Consider the following 14936-nt stretch of genomic DNA (forward strand, 5'->3'; position numbering starts at 1 on the left):
CCTGACTGATAATTTTTAATCTAGTGTGTATTATAGTTTAGATTAAATTCATCATCCAGCTGCTGCTCTGCAGAATTCTCTCCCCAAGAGCTGAATCACGCCATCTAGCGGAAAATCATGCAGCTTTTTCAAATCATGCGAGAATGTGTACAAAACAACAAAGATGGCGCCGGCAACGCTTGTGGGTCGTATTCAGCGAATGTCGGTGATTTTAAAGTAATTTTGAGTGATAATTTTTTTTTTGGATCATTGCACTTGCCCGGCGGGCAAATGCAATTAAATTTGTACTCTCGCAACAATAAAAACTACTTGCCCCGGGGGATCGGGCGATGGTTAACATCGAGCCCTGCTAAAGACGACGGTATGGATTGATATTTTGATTTTACATTGTTATAATTCAGCTTTTAATCTGTTTGTATATAGCTTCTGTATATATATATATATATATATATATATATATATATATATATATATATATATATATATATTCTATCTTATTTTGTTTTTTGTCTGCACCAACACCAAGTCAAATTCCTTGTAAGTGCAAACCTACTTGGCAATAAACTTGATTCTGATTCGGAAGAGAAGTAGGACCAATGGGAAAAAAAAAAAAGTTAACTGATTTTTAAATTTTATTTCAGTTTAACATGGGAAAAAAGTCAGAATTCTGACTTTTTTTCTGAGAATTCTGACTTTTTTATTGTCAGAATTCTCAGAAAAAAGTCAGAATTCTGAGATTAAAGACAGAATTCTTTGAAAAAAGTCAGAATTCTGACTTTTTTCCCATACTAAACTGAAATAAAATTTAAAAATCAGTTAACTTGTTGTTTTTTCCCCCACTGGCCCTAATCCTCTTCCGCATTAATCAGTATATCGACAGGAAGCAATTTGTTGTTACACCCTTATTTCCTATTAACTAGCTTCTTCCATCCATTATTGAACACCTCAGTCATACTGAAACTTTAAGTCCTCTTCCTGTGCTATCGTAGTCGGACCAACGTGTGGAAATTGGGAGCATGAGCTCCCCGTCCCCAGTCATGGGTTGTCAAGCCAAAAATTAGCCAATACCAATCAATTCTTGGAACACCTCCCATGAAATACTTAAATGGATTTCCCAGTTTATATTATCTAGAACATGAAGTAAAGCATAACTTTAGGGAGTTTTTTGGTGCGTCCAAGGGTCTAAGCAGCAATGAAATGATGATATTGAGGGGAAGTCAATAACTTCCATCTATTTTCTTTCACGTTTATCCCAGCTGGGGTCCCGAGGGGTGCTGGTGTCTATCTCCAGCTTTCAATGGTCGAGCGGCGGGGTCCACCCTGGACAGGTCGCCAGTCTGTCACAGGGCAACTTCTGGAACAGTATGAGATAAATAACTAAAGAACTGAGGGAGTTGTAGTGTACTGGTGTCATCTTTTATCAGGTTTTCCAGGCGTGACGTGTTTGGTGAGAAAAACCCACTTTATCTCCGTCTCGCTCTATTACCCCGCCTAAACAAGTCGCGGGGCAGAAGGAAAGAAGGTCCCAATTCACATGTCGTTGGGAAACAGTTCAATGGATCAAGAAATCATTTTTCTCTCCCAGACAAACTCTCCATAGGAGGGTTTTCCCTCAAAGCTCCAACATTCCCCCAAACATTAAACATTGCAGTGAGCAGAAATGACATTGCTTGAGGGCACATATACCGCCATTCAGTTGCAGTTTATTTAATGAGGCTCAGTAATAACCAATGCGAGCGGGACATCTTGCAGGATTCTGAGATGAATAGTTACACAAACTATCAGGCTCTTGTATAGAAACATTCAGGATCCATAAGCTGAAAGTGAAATGGAAGGATTTTCACACACATTGTATCTACTCTGCATAACTGATTGGATAAATATTGATTGATCAAGGACCAGCCCAAGGCAGCTGGCCAGACCTTCCCATGGTTTTGATGTAAAAGGCTCATACATGCATTTAATTCAATCAATTTTACCTCTTAGATCTATTTTCTGCTTGTTTAGTTGCTAAATGGAAAAAAATGCTTTTATTCTCATACATTTTGTTTTCAAATCCTTCTGTTTTGTGCAAACATTTTTGTATGCTTCAGCGGTGGCCTCATAGAGAGAATTATCTACATTGCATTCATGTATTTATTGCATTAATGGGTTTTAAAGTAAATATTTATCTGTCAATTGCAAAACAGGGATTTCCAATACATTCTAAATCTTACTATTTAAACTTTAAGAAGATATTAGCTTCTATAATTTCTGTAGAAATGACTCTTGAAATGACTCTAAAAGAGTATTTTATTCTATAACCACTTTTATAGCCATATAAAAAATACAATGAATCGCTTTACAGCTATGACTCAACTTGCAAACTGCAAAGACTTCTGGGTCAAAACGCAAGGAGTGTGTCAGTATTTACAACATGTAGTAGCACCGAAATAGAAACTCTGTCATAAAGTTTTATCATGGCGGTCTACAGAAAATGAATGCTGGAGAGGCACTGCATTGTCCTGATTGTTATTGGACTCTAACGAGCTGCAGCAGAAACACAGTACTGCAGCGTCTCTGTGTGACATAAACATTGCTCTCGCACCAAAATGTGCTTGCACAGCCTAAAATCTGCCATAACATTTTAATTGGTGCTCGAATCGGTGTTCTATGATTATAAAGAGGAGAAAAGCATTCCCAGCAACTTGCAAACATTTCCATACCCCTTTAACTTCTGCACATGTTTTACAGAACTAGCCACATTCATGTGATTTCCAAAGTAGTAGTACTAAAAGTAGTAGTAGATGACTAGGCATCATAATCGTCTCAGTTTTCTGCATTTTTGCATTCATATTCCTGCATGCATTCAATAACTGGTACCAGTCAAGCAATGGCTGCATATTTAAACTCAAACCAACAGGCATTATTGCCATGGAGCATGGTGGGGGTAGCATCATGCTGTGGGAGTGCTTTACTTTAGCGAAAACAGAAAAGTTTGTCAGTTAGTGTGGAGATAGAGGGAGATAAATACTTGGGAATTATGGAAGCATAGGCGGTTCTAGACGGGGGCCGACGGGGGCCAGGGCCCCTGTAGAAGATGTCCTGGCCCCTGTACTGAAAACATAATACTCAAAGAGATTCTAAAGATGATATTCCCTGCAACAAGCATCTGAAACGTCCTTTGGATCTATTTCATTTTTTCTTTACAAATTGTATTTTATTAACTATTTAAAAAAAAAATAAGGTGATGGCTTCAGTAGTATTGAGATATGATCCCAGTTATTATCTGGTAAATGTTTTTTTCAAAACAAATTAATAACATACTAAATTTTTTTTACAGCTGAATTTAACAATTTTTCTTATATTCTAATTCAGATTTTATAGAAAACTGTAATTTTAACTTAAATTAAGTCATAAATATGTAGAATTCCAAAACTCTGAATGTATATTCACCTAAAAAGACATTTAGACTTTAATGAAACTTAAGTCTCACTTCATGCAGCTATCCTGTTTTTTATTTCATGCTTTTCTGTTCCCCCATGAAAACACATTGGCCCCCTCCTGGCCCCCCTGGTACATTTGGTCTAGAACCGCCACTGTATGGAAGGAAGAAACTGTTGAAGGGTGCAGAATGTTTGCGATTTTGGCTGAGGTTCACCTTCCAACAGAACAACAGCTCTATCTAAAGCCCCATTTACACTAGCCTCTGAACACCGATCCGTGCCGAGCTTGGAGCGTTAACAGTGCCAAACTCATTTCCTGACCTCCTAGTGGCGATTTTTGGTACTACTGCTCTCTAGAAGGAAACAAGCAAATCAGCATGGCGGTACCAATAACAATCAGGAAGTTAGCAGAGAGTCAGGCGAACAAGACGGCCTTTGGTGAATTTACTGGACCGAGTCGGCTTTTGGGAAGAAGATACAACAAAAAAAAGTCTAATCAGGGTTACAGACACAGGAAACAATGACAGGAGTTGAGGTTCATCACACTGCTAAGCAGAATCATCTCAGGAAATCATATGGCATCACATCAATTTTGGCTGTGTCCAAATATTCAAAGTTTCTGGACCGGTACTCTCGCACCGTTAAAGTTAACATAAAACCCGATCCAGAAACGGCCCTCTTAACAAATTGGGTCGTGATGTAACAACAGTTGTCTCCTATGGCATGATGATTGCCAAAAGATGCATATTGAAGTAGTGGAAGGCTGACAGACCACCTAATTTTGAATCTTGGATCAAGGAATATACAGGAATTTCCTGCACAGAGAAAAAATTAGATTTGATTTAATTAACTGTCCTCAAAAATATTACAAAATTTGGAAACCCATTTTAGAACAACTGAAGCCAAAAGAACCCCTATCTCCCCCTCTTTTTTTGTTCTTCTTTACCCCATTTGTCATGAATAAAGGTGTGGACACTTTTAATTGACTGGTTGAAACTCCATAAAGTGTTGTTTTTTTTTTAACCTTCAGTATGTCTAAAGTGTAAAGGAAATCATATGGCACGGTAGGGACGCCTATATTTTTATGACCGTCTGAAATTTCATGATTACAGAGGTTGACTCTAGGGAGAGGATGCAGTCTGCTCATGTACTCTGTTATCTGAGAACTGAGCCAGAGGTTTGGTTGTCTGGCACATTCCGGTTCAGTTTTGCATGCCATTTAGACTCAGCGGTTATCTCTATTACCTTGCTCGGACTGATCTTGGCACGGTTGCAAAAGGGTAGTGGGAATGGGGCTTTAATGTCGTATAAATGTTTTAGAACAATCCAGTCAGAATCCTAACCTTAACCCCATTCAGGTTGAACATCTTCTGTTTAATCTGTCGAGACTCGAGCTGTTATGCAAAGAAAGAAGCTCAGATCCTCTCGAGTCTGCTAGTAGGGAGGGTTTAGACGAGTGAAAAGAGATATTTGGGAAAAGAGAGCAGAACTGATGGTGAATGTAAAAGATATGCCGGGTTTTCTTTCCCTTTTCTCTTTGTTCTCCATCATAAATGAGTTTTCACCAGTTTCGTCTGACTTAATCAGAACTTTCATGTTGAGGCATCAAGTGATCATGACAGTCCAGGCAACCGGCTGAATATATTGTCTCCATGCAGGGTGTTATTACATGTCACCTAAAATCTAATATCCCACAAGGTGCAGCATACCGGCAGTCCATTGCAATTATGACACTGCAGGCTCTGATCATACAAGACAAACAGGATTTAATAATTGTGCAGCTCTAAGGGGGCTTTTAAAACTTCCCTTCTCACCTAACCTTTTTGCAGCAGCGTTAATTGCCCGATAATTTAGCAAATATTAACCCTCTGACATTTGGTTGTCATTTATGGTGATCCATTTCCATCATTGTTCACCCGGTGTCCGCACAGTTTAGCGCTGTGATGTTCCCTTTGAAAGACTGCACTGTGTAACACCCCACTAGGTCCAGCCTAATAAACACTATTAAGCTTTAGTTTGATTCCATCAACCAAATTATTGCCACCACAGACCCAGGACCCCATTAGTATGCTAATAAAGGCTCTCTGCTAATGACTGATTTACAATTCAGTCCATTTTGTCCCTTCCTGCTCCGCTTGTATGCACAAATAAGTAAAATGCTCACCCAGCACATGTTCTTATTAATTATTTGTGCATATTTTTTATTGGTTGCTTATTACTGTCGGCTTATTTTAAGCCCTACTTTCTTCCTGTCTTGTCTCTGTCTACTTTGCATTCATGCGATTAATAAATCGTGTTTGATATGAAAATATGAGTCAAATTAAAGCCCAGTTACCTGGTCAGGGTTTGTTTATTTATTTCCTCCTGCCAGATACTTTCGGTCTGCTTAGAGTGGAGGTGTGAGCGTGTCGTTCTGACAGCTCAGCAACAGCAGAACCGCAGAAAGTAAGACATCTGTTTGACTTTGGTCTCTTTCTTCCTCAGTGCTCAGCGGCCTCTGCTCTAATTCCTGTCCTGAGGATGTGAAGGTGAGAAATCTTTTATGTTTCTGTAGATGACATGAAATCTCCTGCAGGGTAAAACTGTTTCAGATGGAGTCTCAAGATCTTAAAACTAATTTATAGACATTCTTGAAAAATTGATGTAATGAAATGTTTTAAAGGNATAAAACCCGATCCAGAAACGGCCCTCTTAACAAATTGGGTCGTGATGTAACAACAGTTGTCTCCTATGGCATGATGATTGCCAAAAGATGCATACTGAAGCAGTGAAAGGCTGACAGACCACCTAATTTTGAATCTTGGATCAAGGAATATACAGGAATTTCCTGCACAGAGAAAAAATTAGATTTGATTTAATTAACTGTCCTCAAAAATATTACAAAATTTGGAAACCCATTTTAGAACAACTGAAGCCAAAAGAACCCCTATCTCCCCCTCTTTTTTTGTTCTTCTTTACCCCATTTGTCATGAATAAAGGTGTGGACACTTTTAATTGACTGGTTGAAACTCCATAAAGTGTTGTTTTTTTTTTAACCTTCAGTATGTCTAAAGTGTAAAGGAAATCATATGGCACGGTAGGGACGCCTATATTTTTATGACCGTCTGAAATTTCATGATTACAGAGGTTGACTCTAGGGAGAGGATGCAGTCTGCTCATGTACTCTGTTATCTGAGAACTGAGCCAGAGGTTTGGTTGTCTGGCACATTCCGGTTCAGTTTTGCATGCCATTTAGACTCAGCGGTTATCTCTATTACCTTGCTCGGACTGATCTTGGCACGGTTGCAAAAGGGTAGTGGGAATGGGGCTTTAATGTCGTATAAATGTTTTAGAACAATCCAGTCAGAATCCTAACCTTAACCCCATTCAGGTTGAACATCTTCTGTTTAATCTGTCGAGACTCGAGCTGTTATGCAAAGAAAGAAGCTCAGATCCTCTCGAGTCTGCTAGTAGGGAGGGTTTAGACGAGTGAAAAGAGATATTTGGGAAAAGAGAGCAGAACTGATGGTGAATGTAAAAGATATGCCGGGTTTTCTTTCCCTTTTCTCTTTGTTCTCCATCATAAATGAGTTTTCACCAGTTTCGTCTGACTTAATCAGAACTTTCATGTTGAGGCATCAAGTGATCATGACAGTCCAGGCAACCGGCTGAATATATTGTCTCCATGCAGGGTGTTATTACATGTCGCCTAAAATCTAATATCCCACAAGGTGCAGCATACCGGCAGTCCATTGCAATTATGACACTGCAGGCTCTGATCATACAAGACAAACAGGATTTAATAATTGTGCAGCTCTAAGGGGGCTTTTAAAACTTCCCTTCTCACCTAACCTTTTTGCTGAAGCGTTAATTGCCCGATAATTTAGCAAATATTAACCCTCTGACATTTGGTTGTCATTTATGGTGATCCATTTCCATCATTGTTCACCCGGTGTCCGCACAGTTTAGCGCTGTGATGTTCCCTTTGAAAGACTGCACTGTGTAACACCCCACTAGGTCCAGCCTAATAAACACTATTAAGCTTTAGTTTGATTCCATCAACCAAATTATTGCCACCACAGACCCAGGACCCCATTAGTATGCTAATAAAGGCTCTCTGCTAATGACTGATTTACAATTCAGTCCATTTTGTCCCTTCCTGCTCCGCTTGTATGCACAAATAAGTAAAATGCTCACCCAGCACATGTTCTTATTAATTATTTGTGCATATTTTTTATTGGTTGCTTATTACTGTCGGCTTATTTTAAGCCCTACTTTCTTCCTGTCTTGTCTCTGTCTACTTTGCATTCATGCGATTAATAAATCGTGTTTGATATGAAAATATGAGTCAAATTAAAGCCCAGTTACCTGGTCAGGGTTTGTTTATTTATTTCCTCCTGCCAGATACTTTCGGTCTGCTTAGAGTGGAGGTGTGAGCGTGTCGTTCTGACAGCTCAGCAACAGCAGAACCGCAGAAAGTAAGACATCTGTTTGACTTTGGTCTCTTTCTTCCTCAGTGCTCAGCGGCCTCTGCTCTAATTCCTGTCCTGAGGATGTGAAGGTGAGAAATCTTTTATGTTTCTGTAGATGACATGAAATCTCCTGCAGGGTAAAACTGTTTCAGATGGAGTCTCAAGATCTTAAAACTAATTTATAGACATTCTTGAAAAATTGATGTAATGAAATGTTTTAAAGGCACACTATGCAACATTTTTCAGTTAATTAATCTGTTCCATAACGTTTTGGATGATTAAATGAGTCATTTCAGGTTGAACAAAGGTTTTCTCGGCCGCCCTGGTGGTCTGTAGTGGAAATACCGTACTTGCAATTGCAGGAGCCCTCGGCCCGCACCCACAGGCTCAGAGTCGGTCTTGCTTTACGGCGAGAACTGCTACACGCCCCCAGTGAAAGGCATGCTCGCTGCTAGCGCAGTGGCGATATTTGTGCAGTTATCATGGCAGAACCAGCGAGAAAACAGCGAAAGCCCGTGTCATCCGAGAGTCGGATAAATGTATGTGAAACTCCAACTTGGCTAACTACAATCTTTGTTATTTAGACACATGCAGAACAAATAATGTATGAAAACATGCTAAATTTTCAAACTTAAAATTGGAACAAAATAGTCACGTACCGCAGTAGACATGGTGATTCGTTGCGTTCGCCTGTCTGCTAAGCTCAAAACAACCGCGCCTGGCTTGACGGAGAAACCAGGAGAACAGCTGAGCATATTTACGACAGTGCNCGCCCTCTGGGGGGAGCCTCGCTGGAAAATCAACACCGGTTGCATGGAATACCTTTAAATCTGAATTTAAATCTTTGAATCTAAACTTTTCTCAATGCTGTCAATAAGCTGCTCAATGATGTTAAATAAAAACCATTTTATAAATTAAAATTTAAATTTCTTCTTGAAATCTGATGATGTGAGTCACAATACATACAGTAGGAATCAAATTATTTCATTTTCAATAATGTTGCATTTACATAAACCTTTTTCCTGCAAACATTTATTAGCAACATGGATGCTAAAGGAGCAAAATAGCCTTGATTAGCAAGCCTTACCTTTTATAAAAGCTCCAGACGACTCCCTGCTGTATTAAGACAAGTTCCCCCTCTCCCTTACACCATTACCGGAGGGGAAGAAGAGATGCACTTAATTTTTAATTTGAATATCTCAGGATTAAAGATCTTAAGGTAAATTAGTTATTAAATTCTTCTCCTTACACCTTATGGTGCATAGCACTCTACTGGGCTACTGGTTCCAACACCTCATTCACTGTTATTAAGGAGAAGCATTTTTTACTCATCCTTTCCTTAAATATTTAGATATGACCTCATCTAAATAAAAAAAATCAACAGAAAGCAGACAGTGGCAGGGCTGGTAATTTATGGCAAGACCGAGAAATCTATTTATTTATTCAATTCCTATTAGAATAAGAGACTTTTCAAATGATTATATCTAAATCATTTGAAATGTATCAGTTTTGTGTTTGAAAACAGTTTTCAGAAATAGAAGAAAGGGAGAACAGCAGGATATAGCTGCGTCTTAATCTACCTTAATCTGGCAGATCTGGGGAAAAAAGTTTTGTCCTGTGTGGAAAAGACAGCGACATCTCTTCTGGTGTAATCGGTTTATAAAAACAGATGTTTCTTATCTTTATTTGCATTATTGGAAATTAATGGAGATTTTAGAAATGATTAACAGCCTCATAATAATGATAATCAAACGAAGAACCTTATTGGCTTTGCAGCAAGAGCGTAGGTTTGATTTTAACTTCGGTAGGGACACTGTTGGTCTGATGTCGTTGGTCCTATGCAAAAATATGCGTGCTCGTATTTTTATGCTTGACATGAAAATCATGGTGTATATCGTTTAAAAAGAAAAGCAGCATTTCTTGCTACATTTATTCAAATTTTATAAGCACTACATTCACTAGATGCTGTTTATCAATAACTGACGTTTTACTGGCTCCGATGAATGAGGAAATAGGACTTTTTTCCACTTTGAAAATAATAGATTCAAGGGACGCCAAATACATGTATTGTATTTACATGAGCACTGGAAATAGAAGAGGAACTGATACTGAGCATTTAATATATTAACTTCACTCTACAAGCTCTACATCTACACTGCAAAAATAATCTAGAAATAAGTAAAAATTCCTTAAATCAAGTGTATTTTACCTTAATTTTAGCAGGTAAATGGGATGATTTGCCAATGGAATGAGTATTTTTACTCTTAAAATAAGATAATTAGATAAAATGCACTTGAAATAAGACAATGCAGTTGCTTTTTCTTATTTTAAATGTAAATTGTCTTGTTCCATTGGCAAAGTGTCTCACTTACCTCCTCAATTCAAGAACAAATGCACTTAGTTTAGGAACAAATTACTTATTTAGATTTAAATTTTTTGCAGTGTAGGCTGTAGTTAATCTGTTTAACCCATTTCATGTATTGTATTTATGGCTGAAACAATTCATAGGATTAATCAATAATTGAAATAATGTCAACAAATTTAGTAATCAATTGATCATTATGGAGTATCGAGACTCTAAAAGATGTCTTTAGCTCACAGAGCGACCAACTAAGAGCAAGAATTATACCAAAATTGTAAAAAATAAATAAACATTTTCCATTTTAGATAAAACATGTTTTCGTCTGTCAATATTCCCCATTCCAGAACTCCTCTACTGCTGCAACAACGCTGTACGGTAAATTATAAACATGGTATTCAAACCAAAGTTTTGGTAGGGACTTGTCCCTATGGTCCCTATGCAAACCTACGCCCACGCTTTGCAGTAATCAAACTTTTAAAACACTGATTAGCTTTTAAAATAATCTCCAATGTTTTTTTATGGTTTCTGTTTGCTAACGAGGTTGAAGGGGCTACTTTCCATTACCCTAATATTTAACCCCCACACAGATTCTCTATTAGCTGCTATTCAGGAGTGGTTAATATTATTTCCAGTCAGAAGTACTAAAAGATTAGTTTAACCTTATTCTGCCAATAGTATGAATTAGGACTGCAACTTAGAATAATTTTGCAAATCGATTAATCTGACGATTATTTTTTACGATTAATCCATTAATAATCGGATAGCCAAAGCTTCCTCAAAAAAGATTTTTTTTACAGGATTAAACCAAATGAAACTAAAACGTTTCCATCTGAGGGGTTCTGGATTGGGCTTTTTGACAGAGGAAAACATTTTTTTTATCTTTAATCAAAATGTTTATATATTTTATTTTACAATTTTGATATAATTACTGCTCTAAGTTGGTTACCAAGTCAGCTAAAGGCTTTACATTTGCTATACTCCAGTTAACAATTAATGGATTACTGAATTAGTTGACGATTAATTAAATAAACGATTAATCCGATTAATTGTTTCAGCCCTAATATAAATACATCTAAGCTTAAAGGTTTGATTCATTAAAGAAGAATTAGAATTAGAAAGATAGATCACAGCTAAATGTTTTTTTTATATATATATATATATACACAAATTTATTTTCAAAATAAAGTGGAAATTTGTCAGTTGTTTTTTTTGGTTGATCAAATGTTTATTCCAAAATCTCAAATTCAAAAATTATAAAGATTTCCAAGCAATATAGCTAAAGTTAATTTAGAATAAAATTTCCAAAAGAAACTCTGGCAGATCTTTTATTTATTTTGTTTTTAGTGGATAGGAAAATAAATCCCATTTATAATAGATTTAGCAGCAAAAAAAAAAAAAGGGACTGGTGGTTCCTTCAGAGCGAACCAGGGAGCGCTTCAGTCCCCAAGGTCAGAGGAGATATTTGTATTGAAATGGAAGATCAAAACAGCAAAGGCTAATGTTTGCAGCAATGTTGGAGAAAAACCTTTTCTGAGACATTCTATCTGGTATGTAAGAAAATCTTATTATTTTACTAAGTGAAAACAAACACTGTAATATGCTATTAATAATAGAGTAGCTGGTGAATAGCTGTTCATAAAAGAAGCAGCATCCCACAGTGTGTGTTGATGAGCTGTTGCAGTAAAACAGGGTTTCCCACCAGCCAATCACAGGTTTTGGCAGATCGAGCTGAAAATCGATTTCTGTCACCCAACAATGCTTCACCTTCGTCTCTATTTTAGTGGCTCTGCTTTTAACCCTTTATGTCATGAAACGAGGACAGATGGACCCAGTATTCAGGGAGAGACAGTCAGTAGGAAAGTTCAAAACGTTTATTAAATGATGAACAAAAGTAAAAGGGGAGCTGCTAGGATGTGAAGCACGCGGCAACTGCAGGCGGGGGGGCGGGGCACCGCCCAATCTCAGACACTCTGTAGTGGGAGAAACACAGGTAAGTGACCACAATCATCTGACAGACGATTATCTGAGTTGGTCACTTACCTGGTTTAACAGTCCAGACCAAGAATGTCCCCAAGTGCTGCAGTTCCTGAGGACATGCTGGAAGCCGATCCTGGTCAGGGATCCAGAACAGGCAGGGACAGAAACAGGTGGCAGGATCCAGACTTCCAGGCATCCACAGGCGGGTTCAGAGTCTGACAGGGTCCGAAAGCATTACCAGGCGGTCACGCACAGGAGCAGACAGGATCAGGTGCAGACGGGCAGGCTCAGTGGAAGAGGGTAGCAGAGACAGGACGTGGAACCAAAACTTGATGCAGGACCTTTAAACTGGTCTCCTCCCTGGAGCCAGGCTTACTTTATAAAAACTGAACCTCCCCACATATTGAGCCAAAAACCCAGAGGACTCCGCGGGGGAGGAACAGTGGACGATCAGGAGACGAGACAAACACAAAAACCCTCTTTCCACTGGCTGCTAGGATCCAGGACACGAACCATGAAATAAAAATAACAGACAGACTAACAAAAGACAAATAATGATCTGGCACTGAATGCTCAGGCTGAACTGAATATAACTAAGAGGAAAGATGAGAGGAATAAATGATAATTGAGGCAGGGAGGGAAAACGACAGGTGAAAGGAATGACTAATTAAGGAAGAGCAAACAGGCCAAATCATGACACTTTAAAGCCTAAATAAATAAATAAAAAATCATAACTATTGTAAAAGTTAAATTGGAACATTTATTTGCATCATTTTTGATACATTAGGCATTTTTTATACCGCAGTTTCCAGACTATGGAGGACCAGCTCTACCATATTTAAAAATAAATACATAAATAAATAAAAGCTAAATAAATAAATAAGCATGCAATTAATTGCCCCCAAAAATACAATAAACAAATAAATGTAGGTAGAAAATATGTATTTATTTATTGTCCGTTATAATCTTCAACTCTATTTATTAATTACTTCTTTTAAGTATTAAGTACGTATTTTTTGGCCGTTTTTACGGTATTAGAGGCCTTATTTTTACATTTGTTTAATTATTAAAAAGGGGAAAGTATCAATGCATAGTTAGATAACTTTACGTAGAAAAAAAAAACGACGTTGGCTAAAACTTGCTGTTAATTTTTTATGTAATTAAATAGCTAATTTAGTAGCTCTTCTCTTAACCTTCTACATATTAATGACTGATAGTGACAGTTTTTACTGCTTGATTACAGCACAGAATGATAATTATTGTTCAGATGGCCCTTTGGATGCCAGGATTTTTAGCTTACTTGGCAACATTATGCATTAAGTTGTCTTTCTGTTTGCAAAAGAGGAAAGCAGTTTTATTTACAGTGGAAGCACTAATGGTTTATTATCACATGTAGGTGGACAGAAGGAAATAGACACGTACCAAAATCAGCAAGCATAACCAGTCCTCTCCTAACCTTTCACTGCTGGAAAAGTCCTTTACAGAACACATTATCTTTGACATCAACAAGAGGCTGCTGGTTGTTTTTGCTTCTCTGCCTGTCGACTCTTCCGCCCGCTTGTCTAAGTGAAAAATATGATGAATGCAGGAGACGAGTGCAGCTTGCGGCTGCTTTAGCTCCTATCCTCTCCCATCCATCAGCTCGCTCTGTCTTTCCATTTCACTCTCCTACCCCTCTCCTTCTTAGTCACACCTCTCTCCCTCCTTCATGCATTCAGCCAGCAAGTCTTCTCCTCAGCGGTTTTCTCATCTCTCCCTCCTTGTCTGTTTTTCCTTTTTTTTTCACCTCATTTCTATTCCTCTCTCACCCAACTGCTGCGTGTCACAGCATAAAGGGCCGAGTCTTTCCTGCAGCGTCCCTGCATGTAACAGACTCATGATTAGCCGACTTAAAGCGTAGGAGAACCTCGACAGGTCTCCTTATTCCCCGTCATCCTTTCACATTAAGGAGACGAGACAAGTTAACCATGAATCCACATGGACACACAAATATGCAGATGTCAGTCTCGTTTGTATCCGACCGGCGAGGTCAGGCCTTTACCTTTGAGCCTATAGAGGTGGAAATAAAATAAAAACACACCCAGACTGATTGCTTTCTGTCGGGACTTTCCCGCTCAGTGGTGATGGGCTGATGGTGTCAGACGTGTTCCCTTTTTGATCGTGTTTGTTTCTGTGTTTGTTTCAACAGCCTTTCGGTGTGAATCAGCCAGGCCCTTATGTCATGTACACCACAGTGGACTCTAATGGCTACTTGAAAAATGCCTCAGGTGAGCACTTCCCTTTTTTGGTCGTTATTTTTTAATGGTAGCTCTCAAGCCCTTTTCTAAACTGCTTCCCCCAGCGATGGAAAAACCGGCGAGAAACATTTCTCGATTTCTGAAAATGAGATTGAGCTCTTTTACATAGACCTTTTAACAGCAGGTGATAAACAGCCGCCTGCTTCAGCTGAAACATTAACTTTTTCTGTTGTTTGAGAGGATTTGGGGAAATTCGGTTGGACAAAAGCAAAGGCTTTTAAAAAGTCTTCATACCCTTTGAACTTTTCCACATTTCACATTACAAACACAGACAGCAATAGTTTTATTTCAATCTTATGTGAAACACCGACACAAAGCGGTAATGTATGTGACTTTTTCTTTTCTAAAAAATAAGAAAGCATTGTGCAAAATATGTTATTTTATTATTATTTAAATATATTAGTGCTGTCAGACGATTAAAATA

General features: G+C 38.2%; 1 protein-coding gene across 1 annotated transcript in view; it reads left to right on the top strand.

Annotated features, from left to right (window-relative positions):
- itfg1 (integrin alpha FG-GAP repeat containing 1) overlaps window positions 1-14936 on the top strand; it is a 278742-nt gene that overhangs the window by 188715 nt on the left and 75091 nt on the right. The window contains exons 13-14 of the mRNA XM_015375167.1: window positions 5910-5953; window positions 14404-14482. Coding sequence (XP_015230653.1) covers window positions 5910-5953; window positions 14404-14482 — 123 coding nt within the window. The remainder of the gene's footprint in view (window positions 1-5909; window positions 5954-14403; window positions 14483-14936) is intronic.

This window comes from Cyprinodon variegatus, unplaced genomic scaffold (assembly GCF_000732505.1).
Source record: "Cyprinodon variegatus isolate N-32 unplaced genomic scaffold, C_variegatus-1.0 Scaffold114, whole genome shotgun sequence".
NCBI classification, from domain to species: Eukaryota; Metazoa; Chordata; class Actinopteri; order Cyprinodontiformes; family Cyprinodontidae; genus Cyprinodon; species Cyprinodon variegatus.